Genomic DNA, 27,411 nt, shown 5'->3' with positions numbered 1-27,411 from the left:
CCAAATCAAAACCATAAATAGATGCATAATGATCATAAAGGTCTCCCAAAACAGATTTGCATTTGTTAATATATTCACTAACATCATAATCGATACTTAAACTTGTATAATAAAATTCTAAAAGATTTTCCAAACCTTCAGCTTTGACACCGGGGTCAAGAATAGCAGCAATTCCATAAATGATTGGAAATTCACTAAAATAAGTATGCCACTTACGTTTCATGCTATCAAGAACGGGACGAAGTCCATCAATCTTCATATGCTCTTCGATGGTGTGAACAACTTTAACACACTCAATTATGACTAAATGAACGTTAGGCTCATAAATATAAGAGAAAATATGAGTTGCACTATCAAAAGCATTTAAAACATCACGAACAAAAGAAGCATTAGTCCAATGACTTTCGGTTATTAACTCAGTAGGATCAACACGAGTCTCATTGTAAAGTTGGGTCAAAATATCACGATACTTTATAGCATCACTCAACAACTTGAAAGTAGAATTCCAACGGGTAGGGGTATCAATAGACCATTGTCTTTTCTTAAGACCTCTCTCTTTACACATAGCTATGTACTTTCTTCTAACTGACTGAGTAATCCTAATCCATTTTATAACTGTTCTAATTGGGTTTAGCAATGGTTGCAACTCAGCGAGACCCTCTTGAACAGACAAATTCAAAATATGATCACAACATCTAACATGCAAGAGACTACCACCCAACAACAAATTCAACTCGGAGTCATTTTTCAAATAGTCAATACACTTTGTGTTTGCAGTTGCATTATCAAGAGACAAAGAAAAAACTTTATTATTCAAGTGAAATTCTTTTAAACAATCCAAAATACGAACTTTGATGTTAAAACCGGTATGCCTTTCTTCCATAGCTTGAAAACATAGTATACGTTTTTGAATAAACCAATCATCATCCACCCAATGAGCAGTAATGCAAAGAAAAGGTTCGCCAAAACTAGAAGTCCATGTATCACTTGTAAAACTAACACGACCATCAAAAGTACGAAATAATTCAATCAAACCACTCCTATACTTATAATAAGAAGTTTGTGTATAACGTCTTAGGGTATTTCGGGGGACACGAGTAAATGCAGGTTGTAATGCAACTTTATTAAAATGCTCAACGTTTGCATTTTCACCGTAACTAAAAGGGTATTCATTAGCAATAACTAAAGTACTCATTTCATCAATCATTCTATCTTTATTATAAATGAAAGGTGTACCTCCGCCGGGTTGGTTCATGTATCCACCCAATTGTGTTTGGACGCCACCCCCCGAAGGACGGGGGCCATTTTCGAACAAGTCGTGTTTATTTTGCAAATGCCGACTCAAGGTTCCGGTTCCATCTCCCGTTTTCCAATTATATGACTTGACATTTGCACCTAGCGCCTTGCAAACTAGGCATGTACACGTGAACCTCTTTGGTTGACCAGGTTGCCATCCCGGGGGTGTGACCTCAACTCGTTCAAAATGTTTCCACACCCAAGAAAAATGTGCTCGACCTCTACTTTCACCGCCACCACCTTTCATAAATCAAATTATTAAAATTAATTTTTAAATGCTATTCATGAAAATAAGCTTTTAAATTTTAAATATTTTAATTATACTTATTTAAACGCATTTTTCATGGTAATTAACTAATTGTAAATCATAGAAAATTGGAAACTAAACTAACTTTATAATCATTAATAATAGTTTTTTTAAATATTCATAACAATAAAAATTTAATTAGAAATTACCTTGAGATGAAGGTTGAGATGTTGGTTGCGATGGAGGTGGCATAGTTGAACTTGATGATTGGTGGGACTCGTGGGAGAAATGTTGTGGTGGAGACGTTTGAATATTTTGCCTATCTCCTAAACCATAATCTCCATATTCATTGACAAATTGGTTTAAATTTTCCGTATTAATTTCATACGAAAAATTTGCACCACCACTCCTTTGGCTACCACTTCGACCACCACTTTGACTCCTTCCCATTCCTCCTCTTGAGCTCATTTTTTTTTTGTATGATTACTAATTATAATATGGAGAAGAACTTTTTTTTTTTAGAATCTTAAGAATACTAATAATAATATTAAGGAGATTTTTTTTAACAAAAATATAACTCTATATAACACTTGAGAATTTGAGAACAATAAGAATTTTTAAGTAAGAGAGAAAGAAAGCTTGAATTTGTGTGGAAATTTGAGTGAAATGGAATTGGTATTTATAGGAAAAATAGAATGGATGATCATACACTTAAAAAACTAGCCGTTAGATACAAAAAACTAGCCGTTAGATACAAAAAACTAGCCGTTTTTTTTTTAAAATGGATGTTAGGCCGTGCGGGCCGTGCGGGTCGTGCGAATTGTGCGGGCTGTGCGGGCCGTGCGGGTTGTGCGGGCCGTGCGGGTTGTGCCGGCCGTGCGGGTTGGGTGGGTCATGCGTGCGGGTTGGGTGGGTCATGCGTGCGGGTTAGGTGGGTTGGCTCGTGCGGGTTGGGTGGGTCATTCGTGCGGGTGGGCCGTGCGGGCTGGGTTGTGCCAGGTGGGTCGGGTTAGGTGGGTTCACGGGCTAGGTGTGTCGAATTAAATGAGTCAAAACGGGTTGTGCGATTTGGGTCGAATCAAACGGGTTAAACTGAGCTGGGTTGAAATGGGTTGTGTCGAAAATTTTGGACCCACGACACAACCCGGATTAAATCCGAGCTGTGCCGGGCTGTGCCGGATTGAAACCGGGTCGGACCCACGTGACCCACCAGCCGTGCGAGTTAGGGTGGGCTGGGTCCAACCCGGCCCACTGGCCACCTCTAAGTCCAAGTACAAACTAATGTTCATTACATGTCTTTGGTTAAATTTAAAAAGTTTGCAATTTGTTCTCGTCAATGTATAGGCTATGCCACTAATTTTATTTTATTTTATTTTATTTTTGTTGATGAGGAATTTTCCTTTTTCATTTTTTTAGAGCTAGAGTAACAAAGGCGGATGATAGAATCAATCTTAGGATTCTCTAGAATTGAAAACGAAACTCTAATCACTTAACCTATCCCTCACTCTATATATAGGCTAAATAAATAATCATGTAGATTTTTGGCAGACTTGTTCCAATTACTTGTACTTTGTATTATTTTTAATGATAGTATTTATAAAATAGAGATCTATGTTACTCAGAGTCATCATTTCATCTCACGTACCCGTGTCGGACCCTTGGCACTCGGACATGGATATGACACCTGGACACTTTACTTTTAGATCAAAATCATGGATTTTTTTTTACAAAATAGCTGAGTCGGACGCTTGGACACGTACCCGTGTCAGACATAGATATCTGAGTCTAAGTAACATAGATAGAGATATAATATATTCCCTCCATTTTAAAATACTTGCTCCACTTTTCATCTTCGGTCGTTTTTAAATACTTGCTCAATTTCCTTATTTGGAAAGCTTTCATAATATTTAATTCATTTTTCTTAACTAATGGACCCAAGATAAATCATATTTTATAAATTTCATATTCTCTCTTTTCCAATTCTCTCAACTATTTTTGCTTTTTACAATTTTTTATTTTTCCACCTACCCCACTACCTCCATATTTTATTACTTTCTTCAATTTCTCCTAAAACTCCGCGCATGAAAAAATGGAGCAAATATTTAAAAATAGAGGAAGTATATACTTGTACAATTTAAAACACCTATACTTCTTCAATGATCCTTACGAAGTACTTGAAATACAAAAGATTTGTAAAAACAACCCCACTAAACAAAGTAACAAACAAACATTTCATTATCGAAATAGGCCCTTTGGAAGTTAAGCCCCCTCACAAAATGGCAATGCACCAATGCCATGTAAAATGAATAAATGATGCTAAATTGTATCATTTGTATGGGCAACTTCAATAATACCAACAACACTTTTTAGCTTTCCACTTTATTTCCCCAAAATTAACAATGAAATGATCCCAAAATTCTTTACAATTAGTAAACCTTCACCAAATTTCTTTTCTATTTACAAAATATATATAATAATAATGATATTTCTCCTTTCTTTTTAATCTTCACATTGAAGAACCATAATTTCACCAAAAACAACATGCTTAGCCAAAAATCAACAAAAATAAGCAAAAACAAGATTGCTGCACACTTTTACTAGACACCGTTTCATACTACGGAGTATGATGAAGCTTTTTTTATGAACTACTATAGCAAATTATAATTGACAACTCTCTTTGAAATAATCTATACGTTCGTCTGGATTTAATTGTAGCATTACTAATTATTTTGAAACCGATGAAGTATTTCAACTTTGATAAGTTCGGCCCTTTGATCCATCATCATCTCCATGTATAGGCATATTCGTACCCGGATAAGTAGCAACCATACCACCATTATTCACCCCATAATAGACAGGCTGATTCATCCCACTCAAACCTTGACTTTGGATCATATTCCCCTGCATTTGCATCTCATACATTTGACCCGGATTCTGACCATGACCCGGACCCGGATACCCAACTGGAACCTGAACCGGACCCGGCCCATATTGAGCCATATACTGCCCTTGGATTGGAACCGAAACCGGAACCACATTCCTATGAGGAATCATACCCGGCCCAGACCCGGGTGCCTGAACATAATAAACCGGTACAGGCTGCTGCTGCTGCTGAACCGCATGAGCCGGATAAGGTGAACTCGGGTTAACATTCTGACTCCAAACCGGACCGCTCACATGAACCGATTCACCTCCATCATCAACCGAATGCAAATTCGTTTTCTCCGGTTTAGTCTTGACTGGCGGAAGATTAGGCATAGACGGTGCAGAAGACGCCGAACCGAAAGCCGGTGAACCAGGGGCTGAACCGGGGTTCGGGTCAGCTAACCCGGACCGGTTCCTGAATCTTGCAGGAGGTTGAGGTGGTTCATCCGAGCTTTCTAACCCGAATAAATAATCTGGAACTTCCGAAATAATCGACGACGCTTCTGATCTTCCTCTTTCCAATCCGCCGCCAGTAGAACCGCCGTTCAAAGCGTCGAGAAACCAATTCTCCCTCTTCCTAGAACCATCTAGAAGCGACACAATACTCGAAGTTCTAGAAACTCCTCCTTCATTCGTATCCGGAAACAGAAAAAGCCGCAACCGCGGGATCTTATTCGTAGAGGAGGAAGATAATCTGTCGAATTCCTCCATCATATTTTCGACGTCTTCGTCCGTCGAAACTGTAATCAAAGCGTCGAGTTCTTCGTTGGGAAGCTGGTATTTGACGGTGAAGTCGACGGCGGCGGTTGCGTTAACGGCGGAGATGGAGGAAGAGGATGAGTTGTTGGTGGTGGTGTTGTTTTGAGGGGATGAAAGAAGCTTCGAGAGCTTGGAAAGTAGGAGAGAGAAAGTTGAGGTGCGATTAATGGCGACGATACGAGTATCACCACCGACGTAACGGAGCTGATTGTCGTGAGGACGAGGGAGGATTTTGCCGCCGAAGCTAACCATGAGTCGAACCACCGATTTGTCGTCGGAAAGAAGGTGTTTATGGTGGACTGAACGCGGTGTTGAACTCACTGAGTCAGCCCCCGAGTCCATCTCCATTGTTGAAGCTTGAAGATGAAGAAGAAGAAGAACTCGGGATTTGATCAGGAAATACAATCTGATTTTATCTCTCTAAAAAACTGGAACTAAGTGAGGAGAGAGAGAATGTTTGTCAAATAACGGGGGAAGGAGGGAGGGAGATGACTGGGTTACACGTTCGGTGATGGATGAGTTTGTCACAGACGCATCATCAGAAGATTCTTGTGTTTTTTTAGCGGTTTTGCCTAATTTTGGAGCTGATTTCATTTTAAACCAAATTAAATAAAGTTAAATTTGAAAATAAAATTGAAAAAATGGGTATATATCATCAACGTTGGGCCAGGTTGGGCCCATTTAGTAGGTGTACACTTGATTTTCGTTAAAAAGTAAAGCATTATTGCTGTAACTAGGTGGTTAACTGTCATCAAAATTTAAAAGTTTTTCAAAGCCACAAAAAGAATAAGTGATTATTAGCCACTCCCTAATTGTTATCAATCCTTCGTCTTAAGGGTTTATTAAGGTTAATGTTCTCATCACCTTTTATCTTACTCATGAATAATTAAGGTAAATTATGCTATTAAAAGTGAAAATTAAAATCTATGGAGTATGAAAAAAAATTATGGGACAATGATGTTCTCTGTTTTTTTTTTTTTTTTTTTTAAGAAAACTTCGAAATGTTAAAGAGATTTCACCTTTTTAAGCTTTATGGATTGTAGAAATGGGTGAGATTAAATTCTTATCGTTTTTGAAATATTTTTGTTTTCAAAATCTACAAATCTTTATATATATACATCCGAATGTATATAAAAAATATTTACAAAATGTAAAACATTTTTTAATTAATAAGTTATGAAGTTCATATACTATTATATATTTATATAAATATATAAACTTTTATGATTATATGTATGGATAACAAGCTACCACATAAGATGAGACACAAGGAGAATATAAAGAATACGTAATGCTAATAATAATCGTAACAATAATAATAGGAATATTGATAACAAGACGTAATCCATTACTCAAATAATTGCATAATCTTAGATAATCATAGTGCAATATTCAACAACCTACTGTAAATGGTAGTTAATTGATCCAATTTGAGAAGTAGCTGAGCTGTTTGACGTGATCACAAGTGTATTAACAAAACATCAGATGATTAAAAATTACAATTTGTAAGAAGCATCTGGAATTAAATAATTATGGACGGCATTTTCTTCCATTTTAATAAAAGCTGATTTCAGAAGGGAATCACCGAATAAGCATCGTATGGAGTTATCTTGTACTGTAACTTGCAGCAAACGATGAGCTGCAATTGCTAAATCACAAATTACTTAGATTCTCCTTATACACGAGTGGTATAGAAATGAACAAAGATTCGTATAGCATAGGGCACTTTAGAAGTTTAGATATAGATGTGTGATTTCCTTGCATTTTCGGATTTTCAATTCACTTATTTTAGAAAAAAACTGTTCAAATAAGATAAGACAAGGAAAATTAAGTTCTAAGTGAAAATAAGCGACTAAATCACACCTTTACATCAAGAACTCATGCTGGATTGACGTTTTTTTGGTTCTAGTTCGATAAGATTCTTTCCTACTTTGTATAACAATATTGAGCTCATTATACTCTCATATAGCGGCTAAACATGATTAAAAAATCAATCATTCGCAAAATTGAAGCTCCTTATTTGAGACTTCAGGTATGACTAATATTAACAGTATATATGATAGGTGCCATAAATTATGATAATGAGAAGGAATTTATATGTAAAATTGCTAGGAAAATCAAGGTTTATTCTCAGGTTAATGTTAGCTCATCCAAATTGACCATTTTTCTTTCGATTAGAAATTTTCATTCGCATATAATATCACCTCCAAAGTAGTAATAAATATTAATGAAAAAAATGGGGGGGGGGGGGAATAAACACGTGCTTGAGGATGAAATTGCATTACTATGTGAATTATAATGTTAATTTATTTCTAATGTACACTTAAAATTCATTTTCATTACCATAATTTATTATCGGTTGCTAAACGGGTCATCAGTGTACAAGATCAAGAAGTTATAATGTTTCAGTTGAAATTGGAAAGTGGTTTATGGGGTAAAGCAATATGAGATAGAAGGCTATTTGACGGGCGGCGATGCATGGGACCTAGTGTTTCATTGCCTTGTTCCCCTTCCCAAATGTGGACCCATATAATCCATATAGAACTTCCAATTTGGTCCATTCATTCATTATAGTTTACTTATTGGGCCCAAAATCTTAACTTTAACTATGTATTACGGTTACGGAGTACTATTAAGATATTTACATTATTATACTTGTATTAATGAATATTGCCAATAGCACACTCACTTTAAATTTTACTTTCTAGGGCTCTCGGTCTTGGTGGCTTATTTCTTTTATCTTTTGTGAATTATTTCTTTGGTCGAGCCTTCTTCCGACCTTTTCTTGTGTTAACTTTCTCGTGTTAACAAACCATTTGAAATATGATCATAGAAAAAAAAAATTAATCGATTTCGATTAAGTTTTCATTTTCCATCTTATTAATTTGGAAATTCCGCTCAAATACAAGTTAATGATTCATTCCTAACATCAAATTAGAGGTGATCATTGGACAGGTTGAACCGGGCCGAGGCCAAAAATCAGCCCACTTATCGAACCGGGTCGACTTGGAAATATGTGTCCAAACCTGTCCAAAATAGTCGAGATGTGCGGGTTTTTCAGACCATTTTCGGATTGGCCAAAAATACAATTTAAATTGCATAAAAATGCATTTTCAAGCCCGTCCAAAAGAAATTAAAAAATTGGGCCGAGCTGACTTTGATCAGCTCTACATCAAATGAAAAAAATCAAGAATTTCGTCTATTTGTTAGTTCAAGATCCTTCTAAGTTCTAACTAACAAACATCTTAGAATTACTCGTTGTAGTTTGACTATATACACTTAAACTAAATACTTTTGATTCATCAAAACTTGTTTAGCTTCTACAATGAGGAAAAGATGGCAAATTGGCAATGCCCTTATTTCACAATCTTCATTCATGAATTCTCTTATCCTCCTATGTATTACTGCAATTTATTTAGTCCTGGTTTTAGTGTTCTTAGTGTTTTGTTAGCTTGCTTTTGTTCTTCTTTATTTCTGCTTTCCTCTTCTTGTGAGGAGCTCGGCTAGTCGGTTTCACCAAAAAAAAAAAACAAAAATTGATTTCATAACAAAATTGAAGATTAGATCAATGATCAATAAATATTCTCATTATTTCATATAGGTAAATATCAAATATTAGGACCCTTTTACTAAGGGACCCTATGCGATAGACCACCTTGTATATGCTCGAAATCACCAATGCCCTTCAAAAATCCTGTTAAGGGCCCTGATGTAAAATTATGCCGGATTCAAATAATGTATTCTTAAGCCCATAGTCGAAGGCTATTCAAATAATGGGGTTTCTATATTGTTGGACCACAAGCTTAGTGGACTAGAAAGGTGGACTGTTTGCAGATTGGTATACTCTGGATGTAATTGGGAACTTGAACTGGGTTTTTAGGTTAAAGACTATAGGTTGCAATTTTGCAATCTTCAATGCTGTTTATTTTTTAGGTCTAAATGCAATGTAATACTCCCTCTGTTTCATATTAAATACAATAATAGGGTGTTCATAAAATTTAAGAAATTTTATAAGGTATGGCCCAAAAGAGGATTTTTATAATATAAAGTATTGTTGGTAGGAGAAAAAATAATAATAATAATAATAAAGTAGCATAATTGGGGTTGGTAAGAAAAGAGAAATAACAAAATATTTGTGAAAGTGGGGTTAGTGGGAGAGAGAAATTATAAAATAATGGTGGGTCCTTGTCAAAAATAGTAGTGTTGCAATTATTATGAAACGGCCGAAAACGAAAAGTGTTGCATTTAATATGAAACGGAGGGAGTATTTGAATATATTATGATCGTATTTTATGTATGTCATGCTCACTTCACGGGGAAAAAAAAATTTAATTCACAAAATATAAATTAATTTTAGTAAAAATAAGTTAAGTTTAACAAAATTAAATCAAGTTCAATAAAAATGAATTTTAATAATTAAAAATGAGTTTTAATTAGTAAGTTTAAGCATAATAAAAAGGAAAATGATATACATACCTCTTTAAACTACATATAATGAGCTAAATATGAAAAAAAAAATAAAAATATAACATAATTACACTGATTTATGTGTGTTTGTCATACATTCCTAAAATAATATCAAATTAGAACATATATTAAATGCTTATTCTTAGCCTTAAGGGTTACATATATCATTACCCTAATAAAAATAATTTAATTTAGTGCATATAATGTAAGTTCATTAAATATCAGTTGAACAAAAATGAGCTTAACACAACTTTTTTTTTTCATTTGGAAAATAGTTACTTACGTCCTAAGTAAAATTTACATCATTTGATGACTTATTAGCAAAAATTATAAATAAATGGTTTTTGATAAATTTTTTTTTCGAGATGCTTGCCTAAATAAGTTGACTTTGAAGTAATGAATACTCATAAACTAGGTTGGCCTCAAGTGTAATTATGTAGAGGTCTAGCTAGCATTCACACCAAATGGTATCTTCTTGCTTTTTGTTATAGGGAACAAAAAAACAACAAATGGTATAATATGGAGTTTTTTTGTTGTTATTTTGGGGTATATCCGTATATGGACTGTGGAGACAATGAAGTCACCTAAGCAATGGTATGAACAACGTAATTAGAAATACTACCTTTATTTTTGAGAGTTCGACTCACTTATTATTTATGGGGTCAAAATTATTCACATTTTTATAATTTATACAATCAAAATAAATTAACAAGTTTGATCTTATTAGATTCCTCTTATGATAAATTTTTCAAATATCAAACTTTTTAAAGATTTTTACGTATACATAGCCGAAGTTATTAATGGTCAAAAATATTCATTGGAGACCATGCAAATGCAAAGTGAGTCGAACTTTCAGGAGCGGAGGGAGTATTACATTTTTTAAAATATTTTTTTTTATATCATCCTTAAAGTCTTAAGATTTAAAATAACATCACTTTTTGGTAGGTCCCATTAAAAATGATGTCATTGTATTAGCTAAGACTCTTTTAATACTCACTCATATTTAGCACTTTAGTCTTAATCTCACTTAATACTTCTCATACCATATATTATTATTATTATTTTTTTGGTGCGAAATACCATAGATTATTATATTTTATTTATTTTTAATTTTTTACTATTAGTAAATAGTAATTATAAAAAAATAAAGTATGACTCATACTCAAGGCTTAAGTTGAGTCTTAAATTTTTAAGACCCAACTTGAGACTTAACTAAGATTTCTCAAGAAAAATGAGATCAAACAAAGAGTCTTGTCTTAAGACCCAAGATGATGATGTCATGTAAAGTCTTAACACTGAGGGGTAATCTTACTCTAATCTTGCTCTAAGTTACACTCACTAAATTACTCAATGTCCATACCAATTACCAAAAGTACTTCATTCGTATGTCTTTTTCACAATAAGAATCAGAGGGTAAGTTTGATCGCCTCACTGTAAAAATTACTTATTATAACAAACAAGCACATTTTTGTATCATAATATATCAAATCGCCTTACCTAAGATAGATAGATGTTGTACTTTGCTTGTTAGTATCTTGATTGTTGTCATTTTCCGTCACTCCACACCACCCCCACCCCACCGACTTCATTGTTATTATTAGCAGTACTATTATTTCACAATCAAGAGTACTGAAAAATCTTTTAAAGAACATGGTATTATTATTATCATTTCACAATGAAAAATAATGTAAATTACTCGTATAAAAGTCCAAGTGGCTTAGGCGTTTATACTACGTATTCCAATTCCCCTTCTAATGATTCTTATTTAATCAGCTAATTATTATGGTCAAATCTATCAATTGGTCATACGTTCACATGCATTTTAGTTTCAATCTCTTACTTATCAACTTGCTGTTACTCCATAACCAATTAGTCCATTGCTCAATGCGGCTATGCCAATATTATAATAGTAAGGTTGGCGCATTTAATGATTACCTTGATATTTACAATCTTATTTTTGTTCTCACCAATTTTATACTTGTATATTGTATGTTCTTACGTATTACTTGCGTTTCTTATTAGTTACCTGAATACAATAAAATAATTTTTATATTTATAAATAATAGAGTACCTCTTTATTGTAACTAATAAGACATAAAAACAATACCGAGTATAAATAATTTTTCTTTTGGAGTAGTAACATAATTTAGACTTGTACTCAATTATCCCCATTAATTTCATATTAGATCTAAATACCTAATCGAATTTACTTAATTAAAATAATTTTTAAAGATACTTTGTATGAGATATAATCAATATCTTTACGACTAATTATATATTAAGATAAGATTTATTAAATAATATCTTTACTATGTTTGGTATTTACTTATGGGAAATTGTTAGGTGTTATGATGATGTTTCTTATTACAGAGTAACTTGGATTAGTTAGGTCATTGATTATATCTTCTAATACATTATACAGACTACTTCATAAACTTTGACAATCTATTCAATTATAAGAATATAAGGTGCGGAGTATTTTTTTTTACCATAGATTTATTATTCCCTGAATATCATATATATATATATCATACAAATATTCTTTTCAATGTTGACGCACGCTTTTTCTGTGTGAATGTCTACACCGTGTGACCAATGTTACTTATTAAGGGATTACTCAGTTGCTCAGGGGTTACTCGGTCAAATGTTACTTATTCAGAGATTAGTTGGTCAGGAATTATTCAATCATTCAGAGAATACTCAGTCGCTTAGGGGTTACTCGGTCAGGGGTTCGGTTACTCTTGAATAAGTAACTCAAGCCAAGCCACACGACGTGGCCAGCCACTTATAAAATTTTGTGGTTAATTTTATATCATATCTCCAACATCAATTTCGACCTAAACCAAACAAATTAATACACTTATATATTCAATATTCAACCAAACCCAAAATCAATCCAAATGAGTCTTACACTCTTACTTCAATGACCCAACCCAAAATTATCCCATCAAAACCATTCCATTTTCACCTCGAAGAAGCCCTATGTATGATTTTATTTTTTTTATTTATTATTTTTTTTCTTTTTTTTTTTCGGCTTGGTAAAATCATTTTTCAGCAAACACAACTTTGATTTCATTTTCAATGATCTTTCATCAATGATATTTCAAGCTGTAATTGATTTGTTACTCATAAAAAACAGCTAATACTATTTCTATAAAAGTCCACCTTAATATTTAGAGGATACATTGATTCATTACAATTTACAAACACCTATAATTGATTAATTGTCATGACTCATGAGAATATGAACTCAATTATTCTACGTATCTTCTATTGAATTTACCATTTTTATGAGATTCCTTTCAATATTTAGAATCTCTCTCTTTCTCTCTCTTTTAATCATTTTATTCTTACACACTTCCGCCCAATCCAGTGCCAAGAGCAGAGTAATCTTCTCTTTCTCTTTCATCCATTAATTTGACTTATTTTTGTCATTTCTTTTCTGCAACTTTTTAATTATAAACCAAATCTAAAAAAAAAAATCGTCTTTATTATTTGATGGGGTTTACTTTTTTGATTTGGGGTTTACTATAACAAGTATCTTTGACATTATTCCCTCATTTCTGGGATCAGATTTAAGCTACTTAATATTATAATAATCATAGTATAATATATTTGTTGATATATAATTCATGTTCAAATTAATCATATATACTGGTTTAATTCATACTGTCTTTTTAATTTTGTGACAGGTGAATTAAAGAAATGGGTGTTGCTACTGAAGAAATTAGCACTCCTGAAAGGTTGCAGGTAAAATGTTCAAAATAATGGCTTGATAAATTGTTAATGTCAATTTGATTTTATTTCATATTTTCAGTAAAATTCAAAGATACCCTTTTGCTGGAATTGATTGTTTTTGTGTTGGATAATCAGGGAAAAAGGAATGCTGTGATAGTTTGCTGGTTACTTGGATTAGGGACACTCTTATCATGGAACAGTATGCTGACAATTGGAGATTACTATTACAATGTTTTTCCAGTATGAAATACTCTCCTTTTTATTGTTTTGATTCTATTTAAAGCATGATAATATAATTGATAATTTTGTTGTATTTAAGTTTACATGTAAGTATGGAGCTAATTGAAGATTTAGTTTCTTTGTACATTAATGCAATGTTGGTTACATTATGTGAAGGTGAAGGTTTTTTTATTTGTTGTTGATTTTGGTTTCTCTCATTTTCTTATGAAGAATTATCATCCTTCAAGGGTACTCACACTTGTGTATCAACCATTTGCTGTGGGAACTATGGCAATACTCGCGTATAATGAATCGCGACTTGATACTAGAAAGAGGAACATAGCTGGATTTGTTCTGTTCTTCATTAGTACTCTGGGTTGTCTATTGGTATGTCACACTAAATGTGTAATTATCAATATAAAGTTTGCAGGAGTATCATAAATTTACATGTTCATAGGTCTCTCATTTCGAATTTTAGTAATATTGTGTTGTTTGATCATGGCAGTTAGATGTAGGAACATCTGGAAGAGGAGGAGTTGGGCCTTATGTAGGTTTATGCTTACTTGCTGGCGCGTTTGGAGTTGCAGATGCACATGTTCAAGGTGGAATGTGCGGGGACTTGGCTTTTATGCCGCCTCAATTTATTCAAGTATGTGTTGTGGTTATCCATCAATTATTTGCACTTTCACATCAGATTTTATCTGTTCTTTTGTTATTGTATGACTAGTCTTACTGATACTGTCATTCTGATATGCAGTCATTCTTTGTTGGTTTGGCTGCTTCTGGTGTTATAACCTCTGGTTTAAGGCTAGTGACGAAAGCAGCATTTGATAAATCTAATGATGGCCTACGCAAGGGTGCTTGTGAGTGAATTACTCCCTCTATTATAATCGTTTGAGTTTATGCAGAGTTATTTTAGACTATTGGACTTGTTGGTATTGCATTAGAAATTAACATGTCATATATTAATTAAATTGAAGTGTTGAAAGTGGTCAATAATATCTAAAAGAGCCATCGAAGTGTTATTGTTCATGATTGTTTTTTTATTCTCATTTATACAATGTACCATTATCTTGACTTAGTAAATGATGTATCTTACCCGTGCCTTTTGCAGTATTGTTTTTGTCTATCACTGTTGGAGTTGAGTTTTTGTGCATTTTTTTGTACGCGTTTTACTTCCCAAAGTTGCCTGTTGTCAAGTACTTTCGTGTAAAGGCAGCTTCAGAAGGGTCTAAAACAGTTACATCTGACCTTGCAGCTGGTGGTATTAACCAGGCAAGCTACACTCCTTTGTTTTACTGCATTACTAAGTTCTGTTATACATTCATGCAGCATTTCATGATGACTACTTCTTGATTGATTCTTTGCAGATTGAGGATAGTGCGAAAGTTGAAGATCGTTTTACACTCAAACAATTGATATATCAAAATTGGGATTATTTTTTGGGTTTATACCTAATATATGTGCTGACATTGTCAATATTCCCTGGTTTTCTATATGAAAATACAGGAACTCACAGATTAGGGGAATGGTATGTCTCTGAATCTTATATTTAATCTATTTATTAGAAACCATGGAAACCATATATATGCTGATTAAATTGGATTTTTGGTTATGCAGGTATGCTGTTGTGTTGATTGCTATGTACAATGTTTTGGATCTAATAGGAAGATACACTCCCCTTATAAAGTTCATAAAATTGGAGTCTCGGAAAGGCCTATTGATTGCAATCCTGGCTCGTTTCCTCTTTGTTCCCGCATTTTACTTCACAGCTAAGTATGGTGATGAAGGGTGGATGATAATGCTCACATCTCTGTTGGGTTTCACCAATGGCCATCTCACAGTGTGTGTGATGACAGTCGCGCCCAAGGGTTACAAGGTTGGTTAATAGTTTGAAACGTTGATCAATCAAATTGTTTTGTGTTGGTTGATATCTCTTGTGAATTTTTCTAAAGCAAATTCTAATTAGTTTTGGTTTTAATTATTGCAGGGTCCAGAACAAAACGCGATGGGGAATTTGCTTGTTTTATTCCTGTTAGCAGGTATATTTTCTGGTGTTTGCCTTGATTGGCTGTGGATCATAGGCAACGGAAAGTTCTAGTAGAGATAAAATACAAGACATGGTGAGCCACACTTAATAAATAGCTTTGCTAGCTTCTTTAATCTTTAAGGGATATACAAACAATATTCCACATTATTTCTTATCGCCTTGAAACTCTAGGTCGTGAACTGTGGTGAGCTGATAGATTGAACAATACAATTCACTAGAAGCAGGGAAGTTGTGCATAGTTTGATTTATTATATTGATACTTGGAAAGAAATGTCTCTGTTATCAATTGTATACATGTGTTTCTTTTTCGGTTATCCTTGTTGAGAATTTCTTCTTGTGGTTCGAGATTGTATACAGTTATTCACCAGTCTAGTATTCAACCTGCTATCTAATCAGAACGGACTAAGCTGCTAACCGATATATTTAAATTTCCATGGAAACAACAAACAATAGTTGACGAATATGGCAATTATCTGCAAACAATAATAATAAAAAAACAAAGTTTTCAGATAGCTAACATGCTAACAAGAGCCTAAACACGTTTTTCTTTGAAATACTGCCTATAATTGCGAACAAGAAACAGGGAAGAAATAATAATAATCAATTGCATATTCCTTCAAAATAATAATAATAATAATAATAATAATCAATTGCATATCATTAATATTCAAAAGACAAGTCAAAGTGAAGAAATGAGATTTGGATGAAAAGAAGATTGGTTTCATACTTTCATGAAATCTTATTCATCAAAAGCACCTGAATTTATAGAGGAGCTCAACTACATGTATCGCGCTTTCCTCTTCCACCGTTTCCACCCGCTTACTGCATCATAGCATCAAAATCTTTACTTAATCTTTTAATGTAGGACGTAATACTTACACACGGTTATTTATGAGCTTGATCCGGTTACTCTTAGTGATAAACAATTTTTTGTTTATCACATGACATTTTTTTTAAATAAATCAGCAATTTTATCCAATCATCATCAATTGTAGAGCCCACCTTTATGAAAAAGTTATTAATTTATTTACAAAAATATTATGTGATAAAATAGTTTTTGTCTATCACTGAGAGAAACTTGTATTTTTTTGTTACGAAACATGTGGATATGCTAGTTCACCCTACGCTAGGTCCCGTTACATTTATATCACTAGTTTACTACTTTTTGTAACTCTATATGCACAATTTTGTCAATAGATACTCCTTAACTAAATTACCAATCACCGAAATTTGGTTAACACCAAGGGCTCTGCATGCATTGCAATATGGCATTCATGCAATTAAGTTGACATATGTACAAAGATGCATGTTTAGTGTGTGGGCGCTAGTAATTAATGAGGAGAACTTCTTACAAGTTAACTCTTTAATTTATAAAAATAAGTCATTTACATTCATGTATACAAATGATACAATGATTTAATATTGTAAGACAAAATTCTCATTTGATTTTGTGAATTAATCATGGGTTTTGAGGTTGAAAATGGTGCTCCTGAGAAATTTCAGGTAATTAAGGTGGTTGAATTAAAGTTTCAATGATTTTATTTCTAATTTTCAGTAAATTCAAAGAAACTATTATGATGGGCATGATTTTTTAATTTTTATTTTCTTGTTGATTAATCAGGGAAAGAGGAATGCTGTGATAGTATGCTGGTTTCTTGGATTGGGGTCACTCCTTGCATGGAACAGTATGGCCACCATTAATGATTACTATTACAAAGTTTTTCCTGTATGAATCTCTCCCCTTTTTGTCCCTTTATGTATTTTTTTGGGCTTAGGCCAGGGCAACCTAACAAAGTAAATTCTAGACAAGTTAAGTTTTGTATATGGGTGTATTTTATTTACTTAATTTTCACTTATGTTTATTTATATTATTATTAGACCTGACTTATTAAAACTTATTATCATAGTTGTATTTCAACTTAGGTAACCCTTATCAAAACTAACTGGAGTATAAAATCCCCTCCTAGACTTTAGAAACTACTTTTTCAGGCCAGGGTTGAATTTATATTCAAATAATGGGTTACTTTTTTTTTTTTGAAATAACTACCCACCTATTGTAAGCAGTTAAGAATGGGTTACTTGACTCCATTTAACTATTTGAAAAAAACTTGTTACAAACAATTATAAGATACAAGTAAAAAAAAAAAAAGGGTTTATTTGAGTTACTTTATACGGGAAAGACAATATGCAATCCGGAGTAATCTATAAAGTACATATAATTATATGTGTCAATATATATACACTTGCAACATACATAACGAGAGTGTAAATAAATGTTTTACTCTGCATTTTTTAATGATTTAGAGCAGTTATATTATTTAAATGTCGATGTTGTTTATTATTTTATTATATTACTATGTTAGTTAATGTCAATTTTCCTAAAATTGATATGAGTTATTCTTGATTCTTTTGATTAGCGTCATTCTAAGGAAGTTTATTTTTCTTTTTTTAATGCTGGGTTTCCTTGTTTTAATATGAAGAATTATCATCCTTCAAGGGTACTTACACTAGTATATCAACCATGTGCTCTTGGAACAATAGCGATTCTTGCGTACAACGAATCACTGATTGATACTAGAAAAAGAATCATAGCCGGATACAGTATTTACTTCATTAGTACTCTGGGTTGTCTATTGGTATGTCAACTTTCATTATACTTAATTTGAAGTTTTTGCAAGAGAATCGTAGTTTCATACGTCTCATCAATTGGAATTTCAGTGAAATATAACCCTTTAATTTGCTTGTTTGTTCATGACAGTTAGATGTAGGAGCATCTGGAAGAGGAGGAGTTGGGCCTTATGTAGTTTTATGCTTACTCGTTGGCGCGTTTGGAGTGGCCGATGCCCATGTCCAAGGTGGAATGTGTGGAGACTTAGCTTTTATGCCGCCTCAACTTATACAAGTATGTGTTGTACTATTCCTTTTACTTTCACAAAAAATTGTGTTCTTCTATTTTGAGACTAAGGCTTTATTGTTGTTTTCGAATAACTAGCATAAATGCATAATTATTAATCCTGTGATTCTGATCTGTAGTCATTCTTCGCGGGTTTGGCTGCTTCGGGTGCTCTAACCTCTGGATTGAGGCTAGTGACGAAAGCAGCATTTGATAAGTCTCATAATGGTCTACGCAAGGGTGCTTGTGAGTTTACATACATTATAGTTGTTTAAGATTGTGCACAGCACGAGTATTTTAGTATTGTTGATAGCCACTGAAAATTTAAAATTGACATAAGTAATTTAGTGTTGTTGTTAACCAATGAAAATTTAAAATTGATCAAGATTATGCACGTGTGTATATATTTAGACTTTTGACTTGGTAACTGATGGTTTATACTGTTGACTTTTGCAGTACTATTTTTGGCAATTGCTATAGGAATTGAATTTATGTGCATTTTTTTGTATGCATTTTACTTCCCTAAGTTGCCAATTGTCAAGTACTTTCGTGCAAAGGCAGCCTCAGAAGGATCTAAAACGGTTAAAGCTGACCTTGCTGCTGCTGGCATCAACCAGGCAAGTGACACAAGTTCATCTTAGTAGCATTAGTGTATTTCTTGAGTACCATCTTTATATTTAAGCAGCAGTTATGACGATTGTTTCTTGAATTGTACAGGTTCAGGATGATGTGAAAGTAGAAGATCGTTTGACACTAAAACAATTACTATGTCAAAATTGGGATTATTGTCTGGGTTTATACCTTGTCTATGTGCTGACGTTGTCGATTTTCCCTGGTTTTTTGTATGAAGATACAGGAACTCACAGATTAGGTGCATGGTATATATCTCATTATTAATGTAATAGTCTAGTCTATTAGTCAACAGTGAATAGATATACATACAACTAATCCATTTCAAAAGTTCTTTACATTCACTATTTACACACATATTAAGGTATTAGGAGAATACATTGATGTGGCCGGGTGATTGTGGATTTGTGGTGAATAAAGTAACATAGTGTAAAAAGGTGGACGTGTGTTATAAAAATCAAAGAAAATATTTAGGAGAGTTTGAGTGAAAAAAGTGTAGATATTGTGGAATTAGAGGGATAATAATGTAGTGTTTTAGGTCTGTCAAAGAATAAAGCTAAAGTGTAAAGAACTTTCAGGAATGGATATATAGATAAAAAAAAGTGTAAAGAATGAAGTATCAGGAAAGAAGCTAATATTATACGCTAATAAAATTGGTAATCTTTGTACTGTTTTTTTGCAGGTATTCCATTGTGTTGGTTGCCATGTACAATGTTTTCGACCTGGTTGGAAGATACGCTCCCTTGATAAATTGCTTAAACTTGGAGTCTCGAAAGGGCCTAATGATGGTGATACTAGCTCGTTTCCTCTTTGTCCCGGCATTTTATTTCACTGCAAAGTATGCAGATGAAGGATGGATGCTCATGCTAACATCCTTATTGGGATTAACAAATGGCCATCTCACAGTTTGTGTGATGACTGCTGCACCTAAAGGTTACAAGGTTTGTCTTACAAAATTGAAGTATTAAGTATACTGATCATTACATTGTACATTGTTGTTTCGTAATGTTTTGATGTGTTTTTTTTTTTTCTTTTTCTTTTCCATAAATTGATGTATAGGGACCAGAACAAAACGCATTGGGTAATTTGCTAGCGTTTTTCATTCTGGGTGGCCTATTTTTCGGTGTTTGCCTTGATTGGTTGTGGCTCATAGGCCATGGAAGCTTTTGATGGATCAAGTAAGAGAAATCAAAATGCAATGAATTGAAATGCAATAATTTTGAAAATATATTGTCCGTTTATATAAAGCTTATTATCTATATAGTTATATAAACATAATGGATATAACATTTGCTTCACATTGTTTCTTTCCTTTTCCTTTTTACTTTAATTTGGGTGCATATTGTTGATTCTTAGCAGATTTCTGGTAAATTATCATTCATAACTTGATAAAAGTAACATATATATACTCCCTACATACATGCAATTCAACTAGGTGTACAAGTACAACTAAGAGTGTTTGTTCCAACACACTCCGTATACTCGTAGTAAATAACTTGTGAAATATCTTAGTAAAAGGGAAAGATTATTACTTGTAATTAGAATACCAGCTCGAGTAATTTCCTAGCGATTAGATTGATTAGGAATAATAGCCATGTCAGGCTTATAATTAGATTGGTTAGTAAAAGTTTCCATTATTGTTTGGTTAGTAAAGGATTTATCTAACACAATTTTTTGTATGCGGCCTGCTTACAAAAAATAACGGACCCCCATTTCTTACCCCGTTTTTCGTTATTTTAAAGCCAAAAATAACGGACCCTCATTTAAAGCCATTTTTTTTGTTTTCCCACTTCTCACCCCTCATTGTATTCCCCTTCTCATGAGGTTGATTGATACAACATGCAAACAAATTCATGCAAGAAATTTACACAAAGAGAAAGTAATTTGAAAACCCCCAAATCGAATTTTGGGGTTTTTACGTGGGATTTTCGGCAAAATTCTCAAGCAATTCCGCAACAAAAGCATATAAACGGGGTTGTTGGGTTTCTGGGTTGATTTGGTGTAGTTGGGGTTGTTCGTCGTCATCTTCGGCGCCATTGGAGTAGCTTCGAAGGAGATCTATTAAAGAAGAAGATGAAGAAAAGGGGTTATTTATAATATGGGTTAACTGTTGAGGGGTTATTATAGTATTAGTTACTTGAAATTAGGGGAAATTTATAATATGGGTTACTTGAAATTAGGGGTTACCTTTGTTTAAAAAAAAAATAGTAAAATAAAAAAAATTAGGGGTTACTTATAATATGGGTTACTTGTTTTTGTCTTCTACTCTGAGTATTAGGGGTTACTTATAATATGGGTTACTTGAAATTAGGGGTAACTACTTGAAATTAAGGGTTACTTGAAATTAGGGGTTACTTATAATATGGATTACTTGAAATTAGGGGTTACTTGAAATTGCGCATGAGTGTTAGACTCCGTTATGCGCGTTAGGCTCCGTTATATTTGTGTGGCTTGCTACACCAAAAAGTTGTTGGATAATTTATTGTGATTTTTACCCAAAAAAAATATTGTCGATTGAAATCTTATTAGAATTATCTTGATATAAACTTTTATAGTACTGTATTTATTTTTATATACTCATTTCTAATGTAAATAATTGAAGGTACTTAGTATTAAATATTAAAATAGTGTGGTGAAATGTATGACCCAATACCTTTTCCCTCAAAAAAAAAAAAAAAAAAAAAAAATGTATGACCCAATACCTAACGTATAGAACCCCCTTAGTCTTAATCACTTGGTTATTAATTATTATGGAGTCCTTTGTACAGAGTATGTTTCAGTGATAATAAAAGTGTATGGGAAAGATACATAATCATGCACGGCCACGGGTAAATTACTTGTATATGTTGGACCTTCCGTGACCCCTTGAAGGTCCTTAAAAATACGGAGTAGTTCACAAAGCGTTGGTCGTCCAAACCTGTGACACTCCCACAAATGTGTATAATTGTCTTCAATATCTAGTTATCTACTCAACATGCAAAAGGTCGTTCTTTGCAGAACCATAAGATCAAACTGTAGATAACAACTTCATAAAGAGATAAGAAAGATATAGGAGCTTAAACAAGGCAAAACGGCACTCCTTCACATCACAAGATTAAAGCCATATGTCAAAAGCCATAGAAACATTCAAATCATTAGTCACCAGTAAACTCGAAAAATAAGCATACTATAACATGCAGAACTATAAGAAATCCACTATTTGTCCATAAGTTCAAAATAAGCATCCTGCATCATATGCAAGAACTAATTGAAGCTGCTGTTGACAAAAAAAGACGAACCAATTCAACGACGATGGAGGGCTGCTGCAAAGATTATTCTATCATCAAATCAAGCGAACATTCCTTGGAGGCTAACCTTCCTATCTTAAGCAGCTTCTTTAACTCTGTATACTCCTTTTTGGATCTCAATTTACAGCATAATATCAGCTTTGTCAGAACTTTCCCATACCTCAGAAAATACTTTGTTATATTCAGCTCTTCATAAACCTGGCCATGAAATGAATCTATGGTAATAGTCTTGAGGTGAGAGGAAAGACAAGAAGGCGGTGTTTGCAAATTCCAGAAGCATTTGTCCTCGTACCTATAATTTATTTTTTTAATTGGGAGACCCTGAACAAGTTGACAGAATGGAAGAAAATTAGGAAAACAAATTCAATTGTAACATACAACGGATGATTTTGTAGAAGAGAAAGATCTACCAACCCCAGGAAACACAAGATTCTCAAGCACGGGAGAGCTGTGCAGAAATGCTGGCAGGAAGTGTTCCCAGTTATCACATAGGCCACTCAAATCTAAATTAAAGCAGGACAGGTGATTGAAGCTCGGAAGCTTATATTCACCATATTCCAGAGCCTACATACAACCATCAAAGAAAACGCGTTAAGATTCTTAAGAATTCACATTGATAAAAAAAAAAATTAATAGAAAAATCAAAGTCCCAAAGTTAAAGAGCTACCTCCAAATCTCCGGAGAGGTGTAGATGTTTGGCACTAGAGACTCCGTGTAATAGTTCTGTCATAGAATCACGGAAATTCTGAGGAGGGTTCATAATGATCATGTGTTTGCTTCAATACTGTTCTGATACGAGCATCCACAAGAGAATTGAAATTTATGCAGTAATGACATGCCAAGATATCCTCATAATTGAAATAAAGCAGATTAGGAAGATCCAGCAAAACATCAGTCCTAGGCCAGCCAAAACCAGTGGTTGTAAAATTCAAGGTCATATTTATCAGAGTAGGAGAAGAAATGGTAATAACTTTGACATCATATCCCCATCTGCTTTCAATGACCAAATCCTCCAGCATTGGACAGCCAGATATCAGGCTGTTCAAAGGGAATTTCTCTGGGAATTTGCCAGACTTAAGTTGCAAGAACTTCAGATTTGGCAAAAAGTAGGATTCAGGTAATTTCATTTCGAATTTTCCATGTAACTTCAGCACCACCAATGTTGCACACACGAAAAGTTGTTGTGTAACACTTGAATTAAACTGATATGTGAAGACATCAAGCTCTGAAACACCTTTAAGTAATGCAAACTCTATCCATCTTTTAATATGATTAGAATCATATCTCTTAGCACAGTTAAGGCGAAATTTGTTCATGTGTGTGGACTTACAAAGCATCAAAACTCGATCCACAAAATACTTGAATTTGCTATACCCCTTTGAATATCTTTTACACAGGCTATTTAATTTCGACTCTGACAGATCATGATAGCTAGCCACTGAACCTCTAGAAGAAAACACGAGTGTCTCATCGAAATCAAAGTTGGTTATCAGAGTAAATAGATACTGCCATCTGTGTGATAAAACACTAGTTCCGACTGCATACTTTGTTGGAAGAAAACAAAGTATGTGCCCAAGAATTTCATCTGGTAAACCGCTAATTCTGTCAGCCCCTTCAGCTAATTTGGCTTGCTTTGAACTTTCAAAGCATCGGGAGCATGAAGACATGGTCTGCATATACTTTTCCAAAGAAAAACAACATCAATATTACTAAATTACAGGTGAAGAGACGAATGACTCGAACAGATACTAGCAAAGTAGCAATATACTCAACCTAGCTACTTTCATAGTCTTCAACAATTGATTTGTAACATTTTATCACTATATGATCCTACAGATTGTTTTTTAAGCTCAAAAAGAAGGCTTTATTTGTGGCAAAATAGCAAATGGTATTACAACAACTATGTTAAAACACAGAAAGATATCTCAATTATGATATAAATTATGTAAGATAATCAATGGAAAACTATTTCTACAACTGCGTTCACCCATGGAAAATTATTGCAATATTTTTACCAACAACAAATAGAGCCTTAATCTCAAGCAAAACTCGAGCAAGAGGCTTTATTTTTTCTTATCCACTCGAACAAGCATGCTTGGATTAGAGGTAGTAAATTTAATGGATTATAGACAAGTGAAGAATGTGGTGGTCAAAAGAAAGACGGAGTAACTATTACCCTTCAAATGAGCACCTCCTCAAATGAAATAAGGGACCGTTTGGTTTGCACGGGGTAAATGAAATGGAATGAACAAAGGGAATGAAATGGAATGGAATGAAAATCCCTTAATAGTATGTTGTTTGGTTATAAAAAAACTAATGGAATAACTAGATTCACCACCACCACTGTTGATCTCTTTCATAAAATTTTCCCCACTCTCGGCCTCCGGCAACCCCCTGCCAGCACCCCAGCCCCCTCCCCTGCGCCGGCGACACCAACCCCGGCCTCCTTACCGCTTCCTCTCCCTTCTCCGACTCCTACCCACCACGTGAAAAATCCTAACTCCGACAAAGGTAGGAATGAAGTTTCGGTGATGGTGGTTTGGGGAGGGGTGGGTGACGACGACGATGACGAAGGTAGGAATGGCCGACGGCGAGATGACTGGGCTGGCGCCGCCGGGGGGTTTGGGGAGAGGAGTTGTTTCCGGTGATGTGTCGTTGGTGGTTTGAGGGGAGGGGAATGAGGTTTCGGTGATGGTGGTTTAGGGGAGGGGAGGGCGACGATATGATGACGGTGACGAAGTGACGTCGATGATGACGGTGACGTCGATGATGGTGGTTCCGGTGATGTGGGTAGGTAGGAGGGTGGTAGTATGGTGGTGTGGTGGTGGCCAAAGAATGGAATGAAAATATCTTGAGGGGTGGGGAATAAACTTGGAGAGATTTGGGGAAATGAAGAGGGTAAAGGGAATTGGAAAAGTGGCCTAACAAACAACAACAAAAGTAATATGTGGTTTATACACACGGGTGTACAGTGCTCATCATACACCCGGATAAATAAAAAAAAGGCGGAAAGAACATCCCGTGTTTCATAAAGAACATACATGTATTTGACAAAGAACATGGTTGTATTTGACAAAAACATGCATTACCAAAGAACATAAAGATATAATAAAAAGAACGAGATAAAAGCTTGATAAAATTTTCTGAAAAATTACACATTATTAACGGGAAAAATTTAGAAGTGATAAATAATCGAGTAGGGCCGGGCCATATCATAATTTCTCGTGCTCAAACCCGTAGAAAAGTAGCGGGTTTTCGGGCTTTTTTCGAACCCGGATCGAGTTTTAACTAAAAATGCATTTTTAGGTTTGCCCAAACCCACCCTATTTCGGGCCGGATCGGGTCGGGATGTGAGTCATGCCAATGTTGATCACCTCTTAAAAAATCCTTACCAAAGATATCATTTCCCCAAAAAATAGTTTTCTATCTCTCCAAAAAAAAATTCAACTTCCCATAATAATTTAGTTTTTTTTACTCTAACATTATTTTCAATTAAAAATAATTTAAGATTTCAATATCAAATTTCAAAATACCAAATGTTAAAAAGAACATAATTTATATTGTAAAGTACATATAGTTAATACATAAATAACACACTAATCAAACTCAAAGAATGTACGATAATAAAAGTAATTTAAATATGACATGATAATAAAAAATAGAATTTGGGCGTCACCACGACCTTAAAGAACATACACGCCAAATTCAAAGAACATACTTTGTATTATTAAACCCAAAAAAAAATATGTTTATCAACATATGTTAAATAACATAAGTTATAATGTAAAGATTATATAATTTTACTCAAAGAACACACTGATCACACTCAAATAACATATTAAAGGTATGTTGTTTGTCAAACATAGGTATGTTCTTTATCAAACACTATATGTTCTTTCCGCCTTTTTTTGTTTACCCGGGTGCACCATGAGCATGGTGGACCCGGGTGTATTATCTAATTTTCACAACAAAAGGAATGATTCCCGTCGATTCCCCCCAACTAAATTGTCCCTAATGTAATGCACGTCTTATTTTCAACTACTATACAACCTTATTAAACGCCCCCATTCTAAGCGTAGGTCACTATAAAAAAATTCCTTGATAAAATGGGTAACCAATTGTATTTTCTCTTGACATTAGACGTGTAGACGTATCCGGAGTATCATCCATTCAATAATCAATTATTGTATTGGTTTAGCGCCTAGCTCGACTCAACCAATAAACTATTAGGGTTCAAGTTTAATCAAGGTTTTTACTTTACCATTAAAAAAATATAATACTAATAAATTAATAATGATAAGTTGATAACAAAAAAAAAAAAAAAAAAAAAAAAAAAAAAAGAAACTGTAAAATACTTCGTACTATACTACTCAACGAAATTATACACTCAAAACTTCAAAAGAGAATTTCACAATTTTTTTATTTTTATTTTTTGATGACAGAAATGATGAAATGCACATCGTAATACGCAAAATATTATAATTAAACAAGAAATAGAAGAAAGCAAAACATATATTTATGGACAATTAAGTAAAAATTTATAGAATAAGGATAGAAACATTACTGAATTCTCCATCGCACAAAATATCTCTTCTGAAAGATGAACATAAAGCATATGCAATAAAGCAAATGAAAACACACTCAACTCTCTCTAGTCTCTAGTCTCTAGTCTCTACCTTTTGATATACTCCGGGTTTTTTTTATATATTTTTTTTTATTTTTTTAAAAAGGCAAATAAAGGTAATTTTTTTTAACTTCTGACTAAAAATTTCTTCCTCCGTTTTTTATAAAAAGTTCAAGAAAACTTTTATGAATAGTGCATGGACATTTATATACCTAAAAATGTTCTTTTACATATTTGCCCCTATTTAGTTTCAAAAGCGTAATTATCTCTTAAATC

General features: G+C 33.8%; 3 protein-coding genes and 1 pseudogene across 3 annotated transcripts; 2 read left to right on the top strand and 2 right to left on the bottom strand.

Annotated features, from left to right (window-relative positions):
- Positions 1 to 3,891: 3,891 nt before the first annotated feature.
- On the bottom strand, positions 3,892 to 5,833 carry LOC110687218. The gene has a single exon (XM_021863834.1). It carries the CDS (start codon positions 5,573 to 5,575, stop codon positions 4,292 to 4,294), a length of 1,284 nt encoding a protein of 427 aa, XP_021719526.1. The 5' UTR covers positions 5,576 to 5,833; the 3' UTR covers positions 3,892 to 4,291.
- Positions 5,834 to 12,863: 7,030 nt separating this feature from the next.
- LOC110687217 (equilibrative nucleotide transporter 3-like) lies at positions 12,864 to 16,028 on the top strand. The gene is made up of 10 exons (XM_021863833.1): positions 12,864 to 13,080; positions 13,387 to 13,444; positions 13,568 to 13,672; positions 13,883 to 14,038; positions 14,157 to 14,300; positions 14,409 to 14,514; positions 14,766 to 14,926; positions 15,022 to 15,182; positions 15,272 to 15,530; positions 15,642 to 16,028. The coding sequence occupies exons 2-10, from the start codon at positions 13,400 to 13,402 to the stop codon at positions 15,750 to 15,752; spliced, it is 1,248 nt and encodes a 415-aa protein (XP_021719525.1). The 5' UTR covers positions 12,864 to 13,080; positions 13,387 to 13,399; the 3' UTR covers positions 15,753 to 16,028.
- A 1,153-nt stretch (positions 16,029 to 17,181) lies between these two features.
- On the top strand, positions 17,182 to 20,621 carry LOC110687119 (annotated as a pseudogene).
- A 2,001-nt stretch (positions 20,622 to 22,622) lies between these two features.
- LOC110687118 (putative FBD-associated F-box protein At5g56410) lies at positions 22,623 to 24,178 on the bottom strand. The gene is made up of 2 exons (XM_021863737.1): positions 23,379 to 24,178; positions 22,623 to 23,287 (listed from the first exon to the last, which is right to left on the bottom strand). Exons 1-2 carry the CDS (start codon positions 24,176 to 24,178, stop codon positions 23,167 to 23,169), a joined length of 921 nt encoding a protein of 306 aa, XP_021719429.1. The 3' UTR covers positions 22,623 to 23,166.
- Between the last annotated feature and the right edge of the window lie 3,233 nt (positions 24,179 to 27,411).

This window comes from Chenopodium quinoa, unplaced genomic scaffold (assembly GCF_001683475.1).
Source record: "Chenopodium quinoa cultivar QQ74 unplaced genomic scaffold, ASM168347v1, whole genome shotgun sequence".
NCBI classification, from domain to species: domain Eukaryota; kingdom Viridiplantae; phylum Streptophyta; class Magnoliopsida; order Caryophyllales; family Amaranthaceae; genus Chenopodium; species Chenopodium quinoa.
Note: the sequence above shows the minus strand (reverse complement) of the source record. Positions and strands in the feature narration are given on the sequence as shown.

What these genes read in the sequence shown, in the direction of transcription:
- LOC110687218 (XM_021863834.1), bottom strand. Translation starts at nt 5,575, where the DNA reads ATGGAGATGGACTCGGGGGCTGACTCAGTGAGTTCAACACCGCGTTCA.
- LOC110687217 (XM_021863833.1), top strand. Translation starts at nt 13,400, where the DNA reads ATGGGTGTTGCTACTGAAGAAATTAGCACTCCTGAAAGGTTGCAG. An exon ending in GCACTCCTGAAAGGTTGCAG is followed by an intron (nt 13,445 to 13,567) that starts GTAAAATGTTCA and finishes TTGGATAATCAG; the next exon opens with GGAAAAAGGAATGCTGTGAT. An exon ending in TCGCGCCCAAGGGTTACAAG is followed by an intron (nt 15,531 to 15,641) that starts GTTGGTTAATAG and finishes TAATTATTGCAG; the next exon opens with GGTCCAGAACAAAACGCGAT.
- LOC110687118 (XM_021863737.1), bottom strand. Translation starts at nt 24,178, where the DNA reads ATGTCTTCATGCTCCCGATGCTTTGAAAGTTCAAAGCAAGCCAAATTA. An exon ending in TTGCTGGATCTTCCTAATCT is followed by an intron (nt 23,288 to 23,378) that starts GCTTTATTTCAA and finishes ACAGTATTGAAG; the next exon opens with CAAACACATGATCATTATGA.